The sequence below is a fragment of the Mobula hypostoma genome, chromosome 11 (genome assembly GCF_963921235.1).
Source record: "Mobula hypostoma chromosome 11, sMobHyp1.1, whole genome shotgun sequence".
In the NCBI taxonomy this organism is placed as follows: Eukaryota; Metazoa; Chordata; class Chondrichthyes; order Myliobatiformes; family Myliobatidae; genus Mobula; species Mobula hypostoma.
Genome location: NC_086107.1, coordinates 81664774 through 81687853, shown reverse-complemented (window position 1 = coordinate 81687853; position 23080 = coordinate 81664774). Strand labels below are relative to the sequence as shown.

Genomic DNA, 23080 nt, shown 5'->3' with positions numbered 1-23080 from the left:
TTGGTTTCATCCGCAAATTTGCTGATCCAGTTAACCACATTATCATCCAGATCATTGATATGGATGACAAACAACAATGGACCCAGCACTAATCCCTGCGGCACACCACTAGTCACAGCCTCCAGTCACAGTGGCAACCATCTACAACCACTCTGTGGCTTCTCTCACAAAGCCAATGTCTAATCAAATTTACTACCTCATCCTGAATGCCGAGGCGACTGAACCTGCTTGACCAGCCTCCCACGAAGGACATTGTCAAATGCCTTATTAAAGGCATTTAATGGAAGGGGCAGAGCTGAGGATGATGGCACTAAAAGGCAACTCCTTTGCTTGCATCTTCAGGAACAGCTCTATTTCCATCTTTACTATCTCTTTTTCCTTTTTCAGGGTTCTTTTGAATACTCTGGCCTGGACTTACACGCTGACTTCATTCCCTTGTGGAAATGGGACCCGTTCTCAGGACCTTGTGACCAGCCACTTTTCGATACGCCAAGGACGCAGCCTGGAATACTGGCACACCTTCAGGGCACTGGATTTTTGTGACTCTGGAGGCGGGTGGATTTGAGGTCGGTAATGTGATGTGGGAGAACACGGAAGATCGGAAGCAGCGAGCGGGCTGCTGGCTGTGTGCCCAGAGACCCGAGTTCTTTGCGCACAGAGCTCAGAAAAGGTGACGAAACAGACTTTTAACACCATAACTCAGTGAGTTGTTTTGTTATGTCTCCCCTTTCATTGTGAAAGGGGGACACCTCTTTCTCCCTTATTAGGAAGAGAAAGAGCCTGTGGTATATCGAATACTGGGTGAACGAGTAGTCTTTGGGGTCTGCAAGTCTGTGTCTTTATTGATGCTTTGCTGCACGCATGAGTGCTCAATGGAGGGTGACAATGCTCTTTTGCTGGTGGGGAGGGGAGGGGAGTTGTTGCTTTGCTGCTGCTTGTGTGTGGGAGGGGAGCTGGGGGGGCTTTGGGATTCTAACATTCAACTGTCATTCATTCTTTGGGGGCATTCCTCTGTTTTTGTGGATGTTTGCGAAGAAAAAGAATTTCAGGACGTACATTGTATACATTTCTCTGACTTTAAATGTACCTATTGAAACCTAAAGTCCATGTAGACAACATCCACTTTCCTGGTAACTTCCTCGAGAACCTCTAAAAGATTGGTTAGAGATGACCTACCATGCACAAAGCCATGCTGACTATCCTTAATCAGTCCATGTCTAAGCAAATACTTATATATCCGGTCTCTTAGAATACCTTCCAATAACTTTTCCATAACTGATGTCAGAAACACTGGCCTATTATTTTTTGGTTTCAGTTTAGAGCCTTTTTAAACAGTGGAACGACACTGGCTGTCCCCCAGTCCTCTGGCACCTTTCCTGTCGCTAAGGATGTTTTAAATATCTCTACTAGGGCCCCGGCAATTTCTGCACCTGTCTCCCTTAGGGTCCGAAGGAAGACCTTTTCACGCCCTGGGGATTTATCCATCATGATTTGCCTCAGGGTAGCAAACACGTCCTCCTCTGTAATCTGTACTGGGTTCATGAAGTTGATGCTGCTTTGCTTCACTTCTATAGACTCTGTATCCTTCTCCCGAGCAATGCATTTAACATCTCCCCCATCTGTTTTGGCTGTGTTCATGGATTACCATTCTGGTCTTCCAGAGAACCAGTTTTGTCCCTTGCAATCCTTTTGCTCTGAACATATCTGTAGAATCTCTGGGGGGGTGGGGTATCCTTCACCTTGTCTGCTAGGGCAATTTCATGCCTTTTTTCAGCCCTCCTGATTTTACTTGCTCTGGTATTGGGAAATGAACCCAGTCAGGTGTCAGATCTCTCAGTGGGAGAGCATTTTGGAGATATTGATCACAATTGGAGAGGGATCGGAACAGACAAGTTAGGAAAGCATTTAATTGGAGTAAGGGGAAATATGAGATTAGATTATGAAGACACGTAGTCCCCTTTTATTGTCATTTAGTAATGCATGCATTAAGAAATGATACAATATTTCCTCCGGTGTGATATCACAAAACACAGGACAAACCTAGACTGAAAAAACTGACAAAACCAAATCATTATACATATAATTACAACAGTGCACAATACCATAACTTGATGAAGAAGGTCCGTGAAGTTCAAAGTTTCTCAAATGTCCCACATCTCACGCAGACGGGAGAAGGAAGAAAAACTCTCCCTGCCATGCTGACCACAATCCGACTCTGAGTCATCCAAAAACTTCGAGCTCTGATCAGCCCAACGACACCAAGTACTGAGTGGCAGCTCTGCTGAACGATTCAACCTCCTTCTCGGTCGCCGAAAGCAGGCAAGGCCGGGGATTTTGAGGCCTGCCCTCCAAAAGATTCCCGACCACACAGTAACAGCAGCGAACGGGCGAACGGGCGTTTCAGAAATTTCTCCAGATGTTCCTCTGTGCTTTCACGTCCATTCTCCATCAAATCAGAATTGTCCACGGCCCCTATTTAACAGATACGACATCATTTTTCACCGGAGAGTTGCGCACGCACGGCGTGCTGCCATCTTCTCCTCCCGAGGAACTTGGAAGCATAAATTGGGAACAAATGTTCTCAAGGAAATGTACGGTAGAAATGTGGCAAATGTTCAGGGGATATTTGCATGGGGTTCTGCATAGGTACGTTCCAATGAGACAGGGAAAGGATGGTAGGGTACAGGAACTGCGGTGTACAAAGGCTGCTGTAAATATAGTCAAGAAGAAAATAAGAGCTTACAAAAGGTTCAAAAGATAGAGATCTAGAAGATTATAAGGCCAGCAGGAAGGAGCTTAAGAATGAAATTAGGAGAGCCAGAAGGGGCCATGAGAAGGCCTTGGCAGACAGGATTAAGGAAAACCTCAAGGCATTCCACAAAAATGTGAAGAGCAAGAGGTTAAGACGTGAGAGAATAGGACCAATGAAGTGTGACACTGGGAAAGTGTGTATGGAACCGGAGGAGATAGCAAGGGTAATAATGAATACTTTGCTTCAGTATTCACTACAGAAAAGGATCTTGGCGATTGCAGGGATGACTTACAGCGGATTGAAAAGCTTGAGCATATAAACATTAAGAAAGAGGATATGCCGTAGCTTTTGGAAAGCATCAAGTTGGATAAGTCACCAGGACCGGACGAGATGTACCCCAGATAACTGTGGGAGGTGAGGGAGGAGATTGCTGAGCCTCTGGCGATGATCTTTGCATCATCAATGGGGACGGGAGAGGTTCCGGAGGATTGGAGGGTTGCGGATGTTGTTCCATTATTCACGGAAGGGAGTAGAGATAGCCCAGCAAATTATAGACCAGTGAGTCTTACTTCAGTGGTTGGTATGTTGATGGAAAAGATCCCGAGAGGCAGGATTTATGAATGTTTGGAGAGGCATAATATGATTAGGAATAGTCAGCATGGCTTTGTGAAAGGCAGGTCATGCCTTACCAGCCTGATTGAATTTTTTGAAGATGTGACTAAACACATTGATGGAGGTAAAGCAGATGTAATATATATGGATTTCAGCAAGGCATTTGATAAAGTACCCCATGCCAGGCTTATTGAGAAAGTAAGGAGGCATGGGATCCAAGGGGACATTGCTTTGTGGATCCAGAATTGGCTTGCCCACTGAAGGCAAAGAGTGGTTGTAGACGGGTCATATTCTGCATGGAGGTCGGTGACCAGCAGTGTGCTTCAGGGATCTGTTCTGGGACCCCTTCTCTTTGTGCTTTTTATAAATGACCTGGATGAGGAAGTGGAGGGATGAGTTAATAAATTTGCTGAAGACACGGAAGGTTGGGGGTGTTGTGGATAGTGTGGAGGGCTGTCAGAGGTTACAGTGGGACATTGATAAGATGCAAAATTGCGCTAAGTGACAGATGGAGTTAAACCCAGGTAAGTGTGAGGTTGTTCATTTTGGTAGGCCAAATATCATGGCGGAATATAATATTAATGGTAAGACTCTTGGCAGTGTGGAGGATCAGAGGGATCTTGGGGTCCGAGTCCATAGGATACTCAAAGCTGCTGTGCAGGTTGACTCTGTGGTTAAGAAGGCATACGGTGTATTGGCCTTCATCAATCGTGGGTTTGAGTTTAAGAGCTGAGAGGTAATGTTGAAGCTATATAGGACCCTGGTCAGACCCCACTTGGAATACTGTGCTCATTTCTAGTCACCTCGCTACACGAAAGATGTGGAAACCATAGAAAGGGTGCAGAGGAGATTTACAAGGATGTTGCCTGGATTGGGGAGCATGCCTTATGAGAATAGGTTGAGTGAACTCAGCCTTTTTTCCTTGGAGCGACAGAAGATGAGAGGTGACCTGATAGAGGTGTAGAAGATAATGAGAGGCATTGCTCTTGTGGATAGTCAGAGGCTTTTCCCCAGGGCTGAAATGGCTAGCACGAGAGGGCACAGTTTTAAGGTGCCTGGAAGTAGGTACAGAGGAGATGTCAGGGGTAAATTTTTTATGCAGAGAGTGGTGAGTGTGTGGAATGGGCTGCCGGCGACTGGTGAAGGCGGATACGATAGGGTCTTTTAAGAGACTCCTGGATAGGTACATGGAGCTCAGAAAAATAGGGGTAACCCTAGGTAATCTCCAAGGGAAGGACATGTTCAGCACAGCTTTGTGGGCCGAAGGGCCTGTATTGTGCTGTAGGTTTTCTATGTTTCTATAATATACATATTTAACTCGCTACTTTTAGATAAGTAGTGCAAACAGAGATTAAAAAGAGAGAGTGTTCAGGTTGTATTGTCCATTCAGAAATCTGATCAGTGGGGAAGAAGCTGTTCCTAAAATGTCAAGGTCCTGTCCCTCCTCCTTGATGGTAGCAATGAGAAGATGGCATGTCCTGGTTGATGGGGTCCTTAATGACGCATGCCACCTTTTTGAAGACGCCTGAATGCTGGGGAGGCTAGTGCCCGTGATAGGGCTGGTTGAGTGGACAACTTTCCGCAGCTTTTCCCAGTCCTGTGTAGGATGAGTGTAAATGGGATGACGATTGGGTGTGACAACGTGCTTGTTCCATGATAACTCACAGCTAACCTCAACATTAAAACAAAAAGGTCAGGTACCTGAATAGGAAAGGTTAACAATGAGACAGGTACATGGATAGGAAAGGTTAATAGTCAGACAGGTATCTGGATAAGAAAGGTTAGCAGGGGTCAGATACGTGGATAGGAAAGGTTAGCAGGGGTCAGGTACGTGGATAGGAAAGGTGAGCAGGGGTCAGGTACGTGGATAGGAAAGGTTAGCAGGGGTCAGGTACGTGGAAAGGAAAGGTTAGCAGGGGTCAGGTACGTGGATAGGAAAGGTGAGCAGGGGTCAGGTACGTGGAAAGGAAAGGTTAGCAGGGGTCAGATACGTGGATAGGAAAGGTTAGCAGGGGTCAGGTACGTGGATAGGAAAGGTGAGCAGGGGTCAGGTACGTGGAAAGGAAAGGTTAGCAGGGGTCAGGTACGTGGAAAGGAAAGGTTAGCAGGGGTCAGGAGCCAGACCACCTGAAATCATATAAAAAAATCTAGGGTGCCTAAGACTTTTAAAAATGCAAACACGAGGAAATCTGCAGATGCTGGAATTTCAAGCGACACAAATAAAAATTGCTGGTGAACACAGCACGCTAGGCAGGATCTCTAGGAAAAGGTACCGTCAACATTTCAGGCCGAGACCCTTTGTCAGTCCTGATGAAGGGTCTCGGCCTGAAACGTTGACTGTACCTCTCGCTAGAGATGCTGCCTGGCCTGCTGCGTTCACCAGCAACATTGATGTGTGTTGCTTAAGACTTTTGCACAGTTCTGCAGGTAGCTCTGTACATAGATTGATTTATGCCTGTACATGAGATGCCTGGCAGGAAATGATAAAGTAGTGGTGGTTGGGGGTGTGGAGGGGTGGGTGAGTGGGTGAAGTAGTGGTGGTTGGGGGTGTGGAGGGGTGGGTGAGTGGGTGAAGTAGTGGTGGTTGGGGGTGTGGAGGGGTGGGTGAGTGGGTGAAGTAGTGGTGGTGGGCGTGTGGAGGGTGGGTGAGTGGGTGAAGTAGTGGTGGGAGGGGGTGTGGAGGGGTGGGTTAGTGTGTGAAGTAGTGGTGGTTGGGGATGTGGAGGGGTGGGTGAGTGGGTGAAGTAGTGGTGGTTGGGGGTGTGGAGGGGTGGGTTAGTGGGTGAAGTAGTGGTGGTTGGGGGTGTGGAGGGGTGGGTTAGTGGGTGAAGTAGTGGTAGTTGGGGGTGTGGAGGGGTGGGTGAGTGGGTGAGGTAGTGGTGGTTGGGGGTGTGGAGGGGTGGGTGAGTGGGTGAAGTAGTGGTGGTTGGGGGAGTGGAGGGGTGGGTGATTGGGTAAAGTAGTGGTGGTTGGGGGTGTGGAGGGGTGGGTGAGTGGGTGAAGTAGTGGTGGTTGGGGGTGTGGAGGGGTGGGTGAGTGGGTGAAGTAGTGGTGGGTTGGGGTGTGGAAGGGTGGGTTAGTGGGTGAAGTAGTGGTGGGAGGGGGTGTGGGGGGGTGGGAGAGTGGGGGAAGTAGTGGTGGTTGGGGGTGTGGAGGGGTGGGTGAGTGGGTGAAGTAGTGGTGGTTGGGGGTGTGGAGGGGTGGGTTAGTGGGTGAAGTAGTGGTGGGTGGGGGTGTGGAGGGGTGGGTTAGTGTGTGAAGTAGTGGTGGTTGGGGGTCTGGAGGGGTGGGTGAGTGGGTGAAGTAGTGGTGGGTGGGTGTGTGGAGGGGTGGGAGAGTGGGGGAAGTAGTGGTGGTGGGCGTGTGGAGGGGTGGGTTAGTGTGTGAAGTAGTGGTGGTTGGGGGTCTGGAGGGGTGGGTGAGTGGGTGAAGTAGTGGTGGGTGGGTGTGTGGAGGGGTGGGAGAGTGGGGGAAGTAGTGGTGGTTGGGGGTGTGGAGGGGTGGGTGAGTGGGTGAAGTAGTGGTGGTTGGGGATGTGGAGGGGTGGGTTAGTGTGTGAAGTAGTGGTGGGTGGGGGTCTGGAGGGGTGGGTGAGTGGGTGAAGTAGTGGTGGTTGGGGGTGTGGAGGGGTGGGTGAGTGGGTGAAGTAGTGGTGGGTGGGGGTGTGGAGGGGTGGGTGAGTGGGTGAAGTAGTGGTGGTTGGGGGTGTGGAGGGGTGGGTTAGTGGGTGAGGTAGTGGTGGTTCGGGGTGTGGAGAGGTGGGTGAGTGGGTGAAGTACTGGTGGGTGGGGGTGTGGAGAGGTGGGTGAGTGGGTGAAGTAGTGGTGGTTGGGGATGTGGAGGGGTGGGTGAGTGGGTGAAGTAGTGGTGGTTGGGGGTGTGGAGGGGTGGGTGAGTGGGTGAAGTAGTGGTGGTTGGGGGTGTGGAGGGGTGGGTGAGTGGGTGAAGTAGTGGTGGTGGGCGTGTGGAGGGGTGGGTGAGTGGGTGAAGTAGTGGTGGGAGGGGGTGTGGAGGGGTGGGTTAGTGTGTGAAGTAGTGGTGGTTGGGGATGTGGAGGGGTGGGTGAGTGGGTGAAGGTGGTGGTTGGGGGTGTGGAGGGGTGGGTGAGTGGGTGAAGTAGTGGTGGTTGGGGGTGTGGAGGGGTGGGTTAGTGGGTGAAGTAGTGGTGGTTGGGGGTGTGGAGGGGTGGGTTAGTGGGTGAAGTAGTGGTAGTTGGGGGTGTGGAGGGGTGGGTGAGTGGGTGAGGTAGTGGTGGTTGGGGGTGTGGAGGGGTGGGTGAGTGGGTGAAGTAGTGGTGGTTGGGGGAGTGGAGGGGTGGGTGATTGGGTAAAGTAGTGGTGGTTGGGGGTGTGGAGGGGTGGGTGAGTGGGTGAAGTAGTGGTGGTTGGGGGTGTGGAGGGGTGGGTGAGTGGGTGAAGTAGTGGTGGGTTGGGGTGTGGAAGGGTGGGTTAGTGGGTGAAGTAGTGGTGGGAGGGGGTGTGGGGGGGTGGGAGAGTGGGGGAAGTAGTGGTGGTTGGGGGTGTGGAGGGGTGGGTGAGTGGGTGAAGTAGTGGTGGTTGGGGGTGTGGAGGGGTGGGTTAGTGGGTGAAGTAGTGGTGGGTGGGGGTGTGGAGGGGTGGGTTAGTGTGTGAAGTAGTGGTGGTTGGGGGTCTGGAGGGGTGGGTGAGTGGGTGAAGTAGTGGTGGGTGGGTGTGTGGAGGGGTGGGAGAGTGGGGGAAGTAGTGGTGGTGGGCGTGTGGAGGGGTGGGTTAGTGTGTGAAGTAGTGGTGGTTGGGGGTCTGGAGGGGTGGGTGAGTGGGTGAAGTAGTGGTGGGTGGGTGTGTGGAGGGGTGGGAGAGTGGGGGAAGTAGTGGTGGTTGGGGGTGTGGAGGGGTGGGTGAGTGGGTGAAGTAGTGGTGGTTGGGGATGTGGAGGGGTGGGTTAGTGTGTGAAGTAGTGGTGGGTGGGGGTCTGGAGGGGTGGGTGAGTGGGTGAAGTAGTGGTGGTTGGGGGTGTGGAGGGGTGGGTGAGTGGGTGAAGTAGTGGTGGGTGGGGGTGTGGAGGGGTGGGTGAGTGGGTGAAGTAGTGGTGGTTGGGGGTGTGGAGGGGTGGGTTAGTGGGTGAGGTAGTGGTGGTTCGGGGTGTGGAGAGGTGGGTGAGTGGGTGAAGTACTGGTGGGTGGGGGTGTGGAGAGGTGGGTGAGTGGGTGAAGTAGTGGTGGTTGGGGATGTGGAGGGGTGGGTGAGTGGGTGAAGTAGTGGTGGTTGGGGGTGTGGAGTGGTGGGTGAGTGGGTGAAGTAGTGGTGGTTGGGGGTGTGGAGGGGTGGGTTAGTGGGTGACGTAGTGGTGGTTCGGGGTGTGGAGGGGTGGGTGAGTGGGTGAAGTAGTGGTGGTTGGGGGTGTGGAGGGGTGGGTGAGTCGGTGAAGTAGTGGTGGTTGGGGGTGTGGAGGGGTGGGTTAGTGGGTGAAGTAGTGGTGGTTGGGGGTGCGGAGGGGTGGGTGAGTGGGTGAAGTAGTGGTGGGTGGGGGTGTGGAGGGGTGGGTGAGTGGGTGAAGTAGTGGTGGTTGGGGGTGTGGAGGGGTGGGTGAGTGGGTGAAGTAGTGGTGGTTGGGGATGTGGAGGGTGGGTGAGTGGGTGAAGGTGGTGGTTGGGGGTGTGGAGGGGTGGGTGAGTGGGTGAAGTAGTGGTGGTTGGGGGTGTGGAGGGGTGGGTTAGTGGGTGAAGTAGTGGTGGTTGGGGGTGTGGAGGGGTGGGTGAGTGGGTGAAGTAGTGGTGGTTGGGGGTGTGGAGGGGTGGGTGAGTGGGTGAAGTAGTGGTGGTTGGGGGTGTGGAGGGGTGGGTGAGTGGGTGAAGTAGTGGTGGTTGGGGGTGTGGAGGGGTGGGTGAGTGGGTGAAGTAGTGGTGGTTGGGGGTGTGGAGGGGTGGGTGAGTGGGTGAAGTAGTGGTGGTTGGGGTGTGGAGGGGTGGGTGAGTGGGTGAAGTAATGGTGGTTGGGGGTGTGGAGGGGTGGGTGAGTGGGTGAAGTAGTGGTGGTTGGGGGTGTGGAGGGGTGGGTGAGTGGGTGAAGTAGTGGTGGTTGGGGGTGTGGAGGGGTGGGTGAGTGGGTGAAGTAGTGGTGGGTGGGGGTCTGGAGGGGTGGGTGAGTGGGTGAAGTAGTGGTGGTTCGGGGTGTGGAGGGGTGGGTGAGTGGGTGAAGTAGTGGTGGGTGGGGGTGTGGGGGGGTGGGTGAGTGGGTGAAGTAGTGGTGGTTGGGGGTTGTGGAGGGATGGGTGAGTGGGTGAAGTAGTGGTGGTTGGGGGTGTGGAGGGGTGGGTGAGTGGGTGAAGTAGTGGTGGTGGGGGTGTGGAGGGGTGGGTGAGTGGGTGAAGTAGTGCTGGTGGGGGTGTGGAGGGGTGGGTGAGTGGGTGAAGTAGTGGTGGTTTGGGGTGTGGAGGGGTGGTGAGTGGGTGAAGTAGTGGAGGTTGGGGGTGTGGAGGGGTGGGTGAGTGGGTGAAGTAGTGGTGGTTGGGGGTGTGGAGGGGTGGGTGAGTGGGTGAAGTACTGGTTGTTGGGGGTGTGGAGGGGTGGGTGAGTGGGTGGAGGTGTTGATCAGCCTCACTGCTTGGGGAAAGGACCTGTTTTCTGAGTCTGATGATGCATTCACTTTCTTTTCCACCAGCTCAGCTTGCAAGGTGTTGTAGAAACTGACAACTGCAGGCCGTTGGCGGAAATTTGCCTGCAGGAATTTCCCCAATTGTCAATATTTTATCCGTTATATGACCTCAGGTTTTTCCGAATCTCCGGCATCATACAGCAACTCCTCTACCAGTATGAATGCTGAAGGACAGTATTAAATTAGTTGATCTGCTGTGGTGTTAAACTCAAAAGCTGCAGAACTACTGTAATGTTTCACCTAACTCCTCTGCCAAAACATCCTGTATCAGGGACGTAGAAAAGGGGACTTTCTGAGATTAATTGTAGAGCAGCATGATCACGACTCCAACAGCTGCCACAATATTAGCAGCTTAACCCCTGTAGATGAACAAAACAAATACATATATACAGAATTATCAATTAAAATAGTCTTAATTCAAGCGCGATGGACAGCGATTTTCATCTTAACATCCATATTGTCAGACTGTAAGAGCATAATTTAAAGCATTGAGAGAGAGAAAGAGAGAAGGGGAAATAGAGAGAGAAAGAGAAGGAGGAAGGGAGAGAAAAGAACGAAGAGAGGGTGGGACAGGGAGGGAGAGATGGTTAGAGTTGGGGTAGGGGGGTAGAGGGGGCATAGAAAGTGCAGTTGAGGTGAGGGTAGAGAGGGGGTAGGTAGAGAGAGGGGGTAGGTAGAGGGGGTTAGAGAGAGGAGGGTTTAGAGGGGACGGGGGTTTGGGGGGGCTTAGATGAGAGGGGGACTGGGGAGGTAGAGAGAGGGGTGTGGGGCAAGGGGGAGTGGGACAGAGAGTGGGGGACAGAGAGAAAGACAGAGGGAGAGACATTGCGAGAAATGCAGAGAAATAGAGAGTACAAAAGGCAGAGGGAGAGAGCAAGAAAGCCGGAAAGCAGAGAGAGGGAAGCAGAGGAGTTAGGGAGAAAGGCAGAGGGAAGGAAAGGGGCAGAGAGAGGGAAGAAGAGTGAGTGTAACACAGAGGGAGGCAGAGAGAGCGAGAGAATGGTAGACAGTGAGACAGACAGACAGGCAGAGTGAGGGGTGGGGGATGGGGATAGGGGGTGAGGGGGTGAGGTGGGGTGAGAGAGAAAGACGGTGCGAGAGAGCACAATGGGCACTCAGAGATAGGCAGAGGGACAGAGAGAGAAAGTCAAAGGGAGGGAGAGAGGGAGAAAGACAGGGTGGGGGGGGAGAGAGAGAGACAGAGAGAGAAAGGCACAGGGAGAAAAAGAGTGGGACAGGCACATGGAGAGAAAGAGTAAAACAGAGGGGGAGAAAGAGACAAAGGCACAGTGAGAAAGGCAGAAGGAGAGAGAAAAAACAGGCAGTTTGAGAGGGAGACAGGCAGAGGAGAGAGATAGAGAGAGGCCTGGGGGGAGGGAGCACGAAAGGAAGAGGGAGAAAGGCATGAAAGTCAGGGGAGAGACAGCAAGTCAGAGAGAAAGGCAGAGAGAGAGGTAGAATGAGAAATGCAGAGAAACAGAGAACAAGGAAGGCAGAGGGAGAGTGGGACAGAGACTAAGAAAGACTGAGGCAGAGGAGTTAGAGGGAACGGCAGAGAGGAGAAAAGCGGGGGAGGGAAGGAGAGAAAGATAGAAAGAGGGAGGGAGGGATAGAGCGGTGGCAGATGGAGAGGGGGAGTGAAAGAGAAGGGGCAGAGGGAGAAAAGAGAGAGAGTAACAGAGGGAGAGGGAGAAAGGCAGAGGAATGCAGATAGAGAGAGAACCACAGATGGTGGGAGAGAGAGAGAGAAGCAGAGAGGGACAAAGAGAAAGAGAAAGAGGTGCAGTAGGAGAGAAAGATGGAGAAAGGCAAAGTGAGGCAGTCAGTGGGGAGGGAGAGAGAGAAAGACTGGGGAAGAGAGAGAGAGGCGGGAGGAGGGGGGAGGGAGAGGCGGGAGGAGAGGGGGAGGGAGAGGCGGGAGGAGAGGGGGAGGGAGAGGCGGGGGAGAGGGGGAGGGAGAGGCGGGGGAGAGGGGAGGGAGAGGCAGGGGGAGAAAGAGAGGTGGGGGAGAGAGAGAGGGAGAGTGGGAGAGGGAGGGGGGAGTGGGAGGAGAGGGGGAGGAGGGCGGAGTGAGAGGGGGAGGAGGGGGAGTGAGAGGGGAGGGGAGGAGGGGGAGTGAGAGGGGAGGGGGAGTGAGAGGGGAGGGGGAGGAGGGGGGAGTGGGGAGTGAGGGAGAGAGGAGTGGGAGAGGGGGAGAGGCGGAGGTGGTGGGAGTGGGAGAGGGAGGAGGGGAGGAGGAGGAAGGGGGAGTGGGGAGAGGAGGGGGAGGGGGCAGAGTGAGAAGGGAGGGGGAGGAGGGCGGAGTGAGAGGGGGAGGAGGGGGGAGTGGGGAGTGAGGGAGAGAGGAGTGGGAGAGGGAGAGGGGAGGGGGAGGTGGTGGGAGAGGAGTGGAGGAGGTGGAAGGGGGAGTGGGGAGAGGGGGAGGGGAGGGGAGGAAGAGGGGGAGGGGAGGAGAGGGGGGAGGGGAGGAGAGGGAGAGGGGGAGGGGAGGGAGGGGGAGGGAGGGGGGAATGAGGGTAGGAGGGAGGATGGGGAGTGGGGAGTGGGGGAGGGGAGGGGGAGGGGGGAATGGGAGTAGGACAGAGGGTGGGGGAGTGGGGAGTGGGGAGTGGGGGAGGGGAGTGTCAGGGAGGGAGGGGGAGTGGAAGAGGGGGAGGGGAGGAGAGGGGGAAGGAAGGTGAGGAGGGGGTAGAGGGGGGTGAGGAGGGGGGAGAGGGGGGTGAGAGAGGGAGGAGGGGGGAGTGGGGAGAGGGGAGAGGGGTACTGGGGAGAAAGATGGAAGAGAGAAAGGGGAAGTTAAGAGTGGGTGAAGGCGGGGTGGGGGAAGGCAGTGGGAGAGAGGAAGGTGTACACACATACACTCTCTCTCTCTGAGAGTGACACACTGATATGTACAAACTAAAGGGCAAAGAGGGTGATGCAGACATGCACACTCTCACAGGGGCACAGAGTGAGTGTGAGAGTCACACACACAGGTGCTCAGAGGGCAGAGAGAAAACACACACACACAAATATTGACGGTACTCTGTCCTCCATGCTGCCTGGCCTGCTGAGTTCCTCTAGCATTTGTAAGCCAGACAGAGGGTAAAATGGCATACCCTGGCAGTAGCCTGGAGTTTATATGGAACAGCCTGGACCACAACATCACCTCTGAACCAGGAAGTTATGGTTTCAAGTCTCACAGCAGAGAATCTCCTCAAGGCACTCTCCCCATTTATCACAAGAACACAACAGAACACAAGTGACGGAGTGGGTCAATTGGCTTGTCAAACCCCTCAGCATTCATTATGCTAATAACTGAGCTGTTCTGCATTAATTTGTCCCATTTCCCAATAATCCTCAGTTCGTCAATTTGTTAAATGTATCCACCTCATCCTTAAACATGTGCGTTGATGTGGCCATTACCATCCTGGTTAGAGAATTCCAGAGATTTACTACCCTCCATCAGCACTAGCTTCTACAGTGTGTTTCTGTCTCCCTTGTTGGGCAAACAAGATGACCTCAGTCTTGTTATGTCCTCTTGGGATCCCACCTGTTTGGACAAGGCCATCCCATATTCACCCCAACTCCAAGGAACAAGCTGTTTAGTTTTTATTGATAGGACATCCCTCACATCCCAAGACTTAGCCTGGTTAATCTGCTTTTCGCAGCCTCCATTGTTACCACATCCTGACGCTGGACATGCACCAGTCCTCCCTGATGGGTCATCTGGGGAAAGGGTGGTACGGGTTGGTGCCCCAGGGTCCCCGGGTACGTGTTGGTGCCCCGGGGTCCCCGGGCATGGGTTGCTGCCCCGGGGTCCCTGGGTACGGGTTGGTGCCAACCCAAGTCGTAGGTTGTGCTGCAGGCACAGCTATCCCCAGTACATCCTCGGACAGTATCGGTTGTTAACGTAAATTACGAATGTTTCGGCGCATGTAATCTGGTTTCCTTCCACCGTCTGAAGATGTCGGGGTTCAGGTCGGTGAGTGTGGGTTCGCTCTGTGTGCACGGCAATGCTTTCAGGCTGCTCCCAGCACGTTCCCCGATTGTGCAGGTCGTCATAGAAACTATACCCAAAGAGGAAAACTGGGACAATTTTCTTCAGCCCTCAGAAAGTTGCCGAATTTCGCTGGTGCCATCTTTTTGATGTACATGTAATCTTTAACATTAAGCAATGTGTTGCCTCAATTGTGACAAAGTTGTGGACGAGACAGACACATTTGCAGAAAAATAACTTTGATACACACACAAAATGCTGCAGGAACTCAACAGGCCAGGCAGCATCCTTTGGCAGGTGTTGGCCCGAAACGTCGACTGTACTCTTTTTCATGGAGTTTGCACATTCTCCCCATGACAGCAGCTTTCCTCTGGGTGCTCTGGTTTCCTACCACAGTCCAAAACCACGTGCAGCCAAGGGTTCTGCACAGTGAGTTGAGGGCATGCTGTGTTGGCGCTGGGAACATGGCAACACTTGCAGGCTGCTGGTCATCAACGCAAAACAAGGCACTGCGATATGTTTCAATATACACGTGACAACTAAATAAAGCTAATGACATCTAAAATGTGGTAGAAAGTACTACCCAGATAAATTATAGATGAAACCATTGGTAGTTGCTCAATATACTAGTGTGCTGTTGAAATAACATTAGATAAATGACCAGATTTACAATGACAGAGGCTCCATTATATATTGTATATGTGTTCTATACATTGCTGACAGCTCATGCGGTGAGTACGTTAAATCCACAATCACATATCACACTGACAGGTTTTGCACACAGCCGTCCTACACCAGACCTCTGAGTTACTATGGGAGGTGAGAGAGGGTCTCATCTGAATCACCGGTTTTATACTCTGGAAAGAAACAGTGTCACTAATTTTGGACTAAACTCTGAAGGATCAGAACAAAATAGATACCCAATTTGAAAAGTAATATCCAACTTTATAAGGGATAACATTCTGTAAATATGGACCAGTGACAGGTTGGGTACAACCCTGACCACACTGCATATACACTCCTATACCCACCGGGTACAACACTGACCACACTGCATATACACTCCTATACCCACCGGGTACAACACTGACCACACTGCATATACACTCCTATACCCACCAGGTACAACACTGACCACACTGCATATACACTCCTATACCCACCGGGTACACTGTCCACACTGCATATACACTCCTATACCCACCGGGTACAACACTGACAACACTGCATATACACTCCTATACCCACCGGGTACACTGACCACACTGCATATACACTTCTATACCCACCGGGTACACTGTCCACACTGCATATACACTCCTATACCCACCGGGTACAACACTGACCATACTGCATATAGACTCCTATACCCACCGGGTACACTGACCACACTGCATATACACTTCTATACCCACCGGGTACACTGACCACACTTCATATACACTCCTATACCCACCGGGTACAACACTGACCACACTGCATATACACTCCTATACCCACCGGGTACACTGTCCACACTGCATATACACTCCTATACCCACCGGGTACAACACTGACAACACTGTATATACACTCCTATACCCACCGGGTACAACACTGTCCACACTGCATATACACTCCTAAACCACTAGGTACAACACTGACCACACTGCATATACACTCCTATACCCACCGGGTACACTGCCCACACTGCATATACACTCCTATACCCACCGGGTACACTGTCCACACTGCATATACACTCCTATACCCACTGGGTACAACACTGACCACACTGCATATACACTCCTATACCCACCGGGTACAACCCTGACCACACTGCATATACACTCCTATACCCACCGGGTACACTGTCCACACTGCATATACACTCCTATACCCACTGGGTACAACACTGACCATACTGCATATACACTCCTATACCCACTGGGTACACTGACCACACTGCATATACACTCCTATACCCACCGGGTACAACACTGACAACACTGCATATACACTCCTATACCCACCGGGTACACTGACCACACTGCATATACACTCCTATACCCACCGGGTACAACCCTGACCACACTGCATATACACTCCTATACCCACCAGGTACAACACTGACCACACTGCATATACACTCCTATACCCACCGGGTACAAGACTGACAACACTGCATATACACTCCTATACCCACCGGGTACACTGACCACACTGCATATACACTTCTATACCCACCGGGTACACTGTCCACACTGCATATACACTCCTATACCCACCAGGTACAACACTGACCATACTGCATATAGACTCCTATACCCACCGGGTACAACACTGACCACACTTCATATACACTCCTATACCCACCGGGTACACTGACCACACTGCATATACACTCCTAAACCACTAGGTACAACACTGACCACACTGCATATACACTCCTATACCCACCGGGTACACTGTCCACACTGCATATACACTCCTATACCCACTGGGTACAACACTGACCATACTGCATATACACTCCTATACCCACTGGGTACACTGACCACACTGCATATACACTCCTATACCCACCAGGTACAACCCTGACCACACTGCATATACACTCCTATACCCACCGGGTACACTGTCCACACTGCATATACACTCCTATACCCACCAGGTACAACCCTGACCACACTGCATATACACTCCTATACCCACCGGGTACAACACTGACAACACTGCATATACACTCCTATACCCACCGGGTACACTGTCCACACTGCATATACACTCCTATACCCACCGGGTACAACACTGACAACACTGCATATACACTCCTATACCCACCGGGTACAACACTGACCATACTGCATATACACTCCTATACCCACCGGGTACAACCCTGACCACACTGCACATACACTCCTATACCCACCGGGTACAACCCTGACCACACTGCACATACACTCCTATACCCACCTAGTACAACACTGACCACACTGCATATACACTCCTATACCCACCTAGTACAACCCTGACCACACTGCATATACACTCCTATACCCACCTAGTACAACACTGACCACACTGCATATACACTCCTATACCCACCTAGTACAACACTGACCACACTGCATATACACTCTTATACCCACCGGGTACAACACTGACCACACTGCATATACACTCCTATACCCACCGGGTACAACACTGACCACACTGCATATACACTCCCATACCCACCGGGTACACTGTCCACACTGCATATACACTCCTATACCCACCGGGTACAACCCTGACCACACTGCATATACACTCCTATACCCACCGGGTACACTGTCCACACTGCATATACACTCCTATACCCACCGGGTACAACCCTGACCACACTGTATATACACTCCTATACCCACCAGGTACAACCCTGACCACACTGCATATACACTCCTATACCCACCGGGTACAACACTGACCACACTGCATATACACTCTTATACCCACCGGGTACACTGTCCACACTGCATATACACTCCTATACCCACCGGGTACAACCCTGACCACACTGCATATACACTCCTATACCCACTGGGTACAACCCTGACCACACTGCATATACACTCCTATACCCACCGGGTACAACACTGACCATACTGCATATACACTCCTATACCCACCGGGTACAACACTGACCATACTGCATATACACTCCTATACCCACCGGGTACACTGACCACACTGCATATACACTCCTATACCCACCGGGTACAACACTGACCATACTGCATATACACTCCTATACCCACCGGGTACACTGTCCACACTGCATATACACTCCGATACCCACCGGGTACACTGTCCACAATGCATATACACTCCTATACCCACCGGGTACACTGTCCACACTGCATATACACTCCTATACCCACCGGGTACAACCCTGACCACACTGCATATACACTCCTATACCCACCGGATACACTGTCCACACTGCATATACACTCCTATACCCACTGGGTACAACCCTGACCACACTGCATATACACTCCTATACCCACCGGGTACAACACTGACCATACTGCATATACACTCCTATACCCACCGGGTACACTGTCCACACTGCATATACACTCCGATACCCACCGGGTACACTGTCCACAATGCATATACACTCCTATACCCACCGGGTACACTGTCCACACTGCATATACACTCCTATACCCACCGGGTACAACCCTGACCACACTGCATATACACTCCTATACCCACCGGCTACACTGTCCACACTGCATATACACTCCTATACCCACCGGGTACAACCCTGACCACACTGCACATACACTCCTATACCCACCGGGTACAACACTGACCACACTGCATATACACTCCTATACCCACCGGGTACAACCCTGACCACACTGCATATACACTCCTATACCCACCGGGTACACTGTCCACACTGCATATACACTCCTATACCCACCGGGTACAACCCTGACCACACTGCATATACACTCCTATACCCACCGGGTACAACCCTGACCACACTGCATATACACTCCTATACCCACCGGGTACAACACTGACCATACTGCATATACACTCCTATACCCACCGGGTACACTGACCACACTGCATATACACTCCTATACCCACCGGGTACACTGTCCACACTGCATATACACTCCGATACCCACCGGGTACACTGTCCACAATGCATATACACTCCTATACCCACCGGGTACACTGTCCACAATGCATATACACTCCTATACCCACCGGGTACAACCCTGACCACACTGCATATACACTCCTATACCCACCGGATACACTGTCCACACTGCATATACACTCCTATACCCACTGGGTACAACCCTGACCACACTGCATATACACTCCTATACCCACTGGGTACAACCCTGACCACACTGCATATACACTCCTATACCCACCGGGTACAACACTGACCTTACTGCATATACACTCCTATACCCACCGGGTACAACACTGACCACACTGCATATACACTCCTATACCCACCGGGTACAGTGTCCACACCGCATATACACTCCTATACCCACCGGGTACACTGACCACACTGCATATACACTCCTATACCCACTGTGTACAACACTGACCACATTGCATATACACTCCTATACCCACCGGGTACAACCCTGACTATACTGCATATACACTCCTATACCCACCAGGTACAACCCTGACCATACTGCATATACACTCCTATACCCACCGGGTACAACACTGACCACACTGCATATACACTCCTATACCCACCAGGTACACTGTCCACACTGCATATACACTCCTATGCCCACCGAGTACAACACTAACCACACTGCATATACACTCCTATACCCACCAGGTACACTGACCACGCTGCATATACACTCCTATACCCACTGGGTACACTGACCACACTGCATATAGACTTCTATACCCACCGGGTACAACACTGACCATACTGCATATACATCTCAATACCCACTGGACACAATCCCTTTGACACTCCTATACCCACTGGGTACAACCCTGACCACACTGCATATACACTCCTATACCCACTGGGTACAAACCTGACCACACTGCATATATACTCCTATACCCACTGGGTACACTGTCCACACTGCATATACACTCCTATACCCACCGGGTACACTGTCCACACTGCATATACAGTCCTATACCAACTGGGTACAAACCTGACCACACTGCATATATACTCCTATACCCACCGGGTACACTGTCCACACTGCATATACACTCCTATACCCACCGGGTACACTGTCCACACTGCATATACACTCCTATACCCACTGGGTACAAACCTGACCACACTGCATATACACTCCTATACCCACCGGGTACAACACTGACCACACTGCATATACACTCCTATACCCACCGGGTACAACACTGTCCACACTCATATACACTCCTATACCCACCGGGTACAAACCTGACCACACTGCATATACACTCCTATACCCACCGGGTACAACACTGACAACACTGCATATACACTCCTATATCATCTAGATACAACTCTGTCCACACTGAATATCTACTCTAATACCCCCTGGATACAACGGTATCCACACTGCATATACACTGCTATACCCACTGTCCACACTCATATAAACTCCTCTACCCGGTGGTTAAAATCATGTCCACTTTGGATATGCACTGCTATACCCACTGGATACAACTCTGTCCACACTGCATATACACTCCTATACCATCAGGATACAATCTTGTCCACACTGCATATATACTCTGATATCCACTGGGTACAACACTATGGATACACTCCTATGTCATCTGGATACAACACTGTACACACTGCAAATACACTCCCATACCTTCTGGGTACAACCCTAACCACCCTGCATAAATACCCTGTCCACACTGCATATATACTCCTATACTCAGTGGATTCAACTGTGTCCACACTGCATACACACTCCTATACTCACTGCATACAACCCTGTCCTCACTGCATATATATTCTGATATCCACTGGGTACATCCCTGTCCCTAACTCTTTTACTCATTGTGTACTACCCTGTCCACACTGCATATACACTCCTATACCCAAAATACTGTGCAGATGCTAGGGTCAAAGCAACACTCACAACATGCTGGAGGAACTTAGCAGGTCGGGCAGCATCCGTGGAAATGATCAATCAACGTTTCGGGCCGGAGAAGCATTCCTATACCCACTGGGTACAACACTGTCTACACTGCATATATACTCCTATACCCACTGGATACAACCCTGACCACACTGCATATACACTCCTAAACCACTAGGTACAACACTGTCCACACTGCATATACACTCCTATACCCACTGGATACAACACTGTCCACACTGCATTGGACTCAGCATTACAACACACACACACACAATTATTTTATAAGGTATACGTAACGGACTATTATAATGATCATGGAAACTTACGATGCAGATAAATGCCATTGATCCTACTCCAAAGCAGCACTGATAAATACGGTTGTATTTATTTGCGACTCTCTCCATTGTGCCTACGTGGTTTATAGTTCCGCAGCATGGGTTTGCATTACGTCTTCGCTGGTCTGCCTGTCACTTGCCCAGGTTCCGGGGACGGAGACTGCACTAAGCATTCCCTTGCGGTTAACGCAGCGCCTGGAAGCGCTTCCCTCCGCAATCAACTTCCGAATCAATTCTCTCACTGCTTCCAAACAGCACCGAGAAACCCCAATGCAAGCAACTGAGACGCGGCGAGTATGAAACGCAATCCACTGAACACACGAACCATTCTAGGCTTCATTTGCATGTAATTTTTAAAAAAACTAACTTCCCGGGACCTTTAAAAATGATCTTTTTTCTTCTCCTCAAAATGACGTATACCTGTAATATGCATTCATTTTCTGTAGCAACATAAGGGATTTATAACTCGCCGCTGCCGTCTATACATATTTACATTTGTTTGAAACACTTTCGATTATAAACAGCCAATATCGATTAAATTCAAATCCAAATTAAATTCAATTAAATATCCAAAATGAGAACAGAAAGCTTTTGGAAATCTAAGTATATACTGTATCAATCAATTTACTTCGCTATTAACGTAATCCAAGACAAAAAAAAATCCTTAGGTCGGCGTAGCAGGTTCAAAATGCACAACGATTTACTTTCAGGAAAATTTTGCAATTAACAATATGCACGAAAAAAAATTCAATGCAACTGAACATTTCAATCGGAATCCCCTTAAAGTTCAAATTAAAAATCTGCACGCTCCCTTTATACGGCAGCCCTGCAGAATGAATCGGTATTGGGCTGTCACCGCTCAGAATTTAAAACAACGAGGCTCAAATTCAACCTCTTTTATGTTGCTTTTTTTTACAAATCAATTCTTGAGAATAATGCAATGTTGTACATGAATTAATTAATTACCCCTGGTCTTAGAAGGCATTTGACTGAAATGGCCAGCGCATCCTGTCGCTCAAGGATAGAACGGTAAATAAATCTTACGTGCAAAACAATAAACCCGCTCTGCAAAACCTTAGATTAATTGATTGTCTGTGTCTTTTCCGGCTCCGACACAGATCACAAAGGGGCAGTGGCTTGCATTGAAGCGCACATTTCATCATCAGATGCACAATATCAGATAGATTGTTCAAAAAATGGTTCCAAACCTGTCTGTCCTTTTCCAAGTGTCTTCTCAAGCCGGTACGGTCCCACATATTGTGCACAGCCTGCCTCTTTTGTGGATGTTGACATTGTCTCGATTAAACCTCCTTTTTTTGCTCTTGGGTTCTAATTTACGTTTTGAAATTATGTTTGAAAACCGCCCTCTTTTATTCCTGTCTCCCAACCCTCCCCCCACCCTCCCCAAGACCCTCGGGTTAGTAAGACAGGAGATGCAGAGTATCCTGTGCCCCGGTCGGCAGCATCCTCTCCGCTGTCTCGGGACTGATCCAGCCTCTGTTCTCAGCTCATCATCCGACCTGCTCTTCCCTTTTTTTTAATGCCTCCATCCGGGAACCCTCGGTGACACCCAATCGCTTTTTAACCCTTTGCCTTCCTGGGGATACCGAGCATTCAAGAATCAGGATTCAAGATTGCTTATTCTCATTCTTCAGTAGCCCACCAGCACCACTACTTTATCATTTCCTGTCAGAGTCTCCTACTGCGCAGACACTCCTGTGCCTAGCATCACTTTATGAACACACAGTCAATGTACATAAGCTATTTTATATATTTATAGCTATTTTCTTTTTATTATCATGGCCTGGCTGTGTCTGTGCTCGTACCCATGTCCGTGTCGCGTGTCGCATGATTGCGTGCATCTGTCCATGTTGCATTATTGTGTGTATGTACCTGCATGCGTGTGTGTGCATGTGTGTCCGTGTGCTCGTGCGTGTCCACGTCCGTGTGTGTTGTGCCATATCAAATCCGGAGTAACAATTACTTCAATCTCCTGTACAGTTGTCATTAAACAATCTTGAGAAAGTGTAAAGGAAAATGGAATGATTATTACTCAGCATCTGAAGCAGTCGGGAAAAAGACAACAATAAACTGAACATGTTAAAAATACAATGCATAGCATGATTGAAGTCTTCTAC

General features: G+C 50.6%; 1 protein-coding gene across 2 annotated transcripts in view; it reads right to left on the bottom strand.

Annotated features, from left to right (window-relative positions):
• LOC134353873 (serine/threonine-protein kinase BRSK2-like) overlaps positions 1–22308 on the bottom strand; it is a 288528-nt gene extending 266220 nt beyond the window's left edge. For both annotated transcript variants that reach the window (XM_063062367.1, XM_063062369.1), the window contains exon 1: positions 22151–22308. In XM_063062367.1, the coding sequence (XP_062918437.1) occupies positions 22151–22235 (85 nt within the window). In that variant the 5' untranslated portion in view covers positions 22236–22308. The remainder of the gene's footprint in view (positions 1–22150) is intronic.
• Positions 22309–23080: the final 772 nt, after the last annotated feature.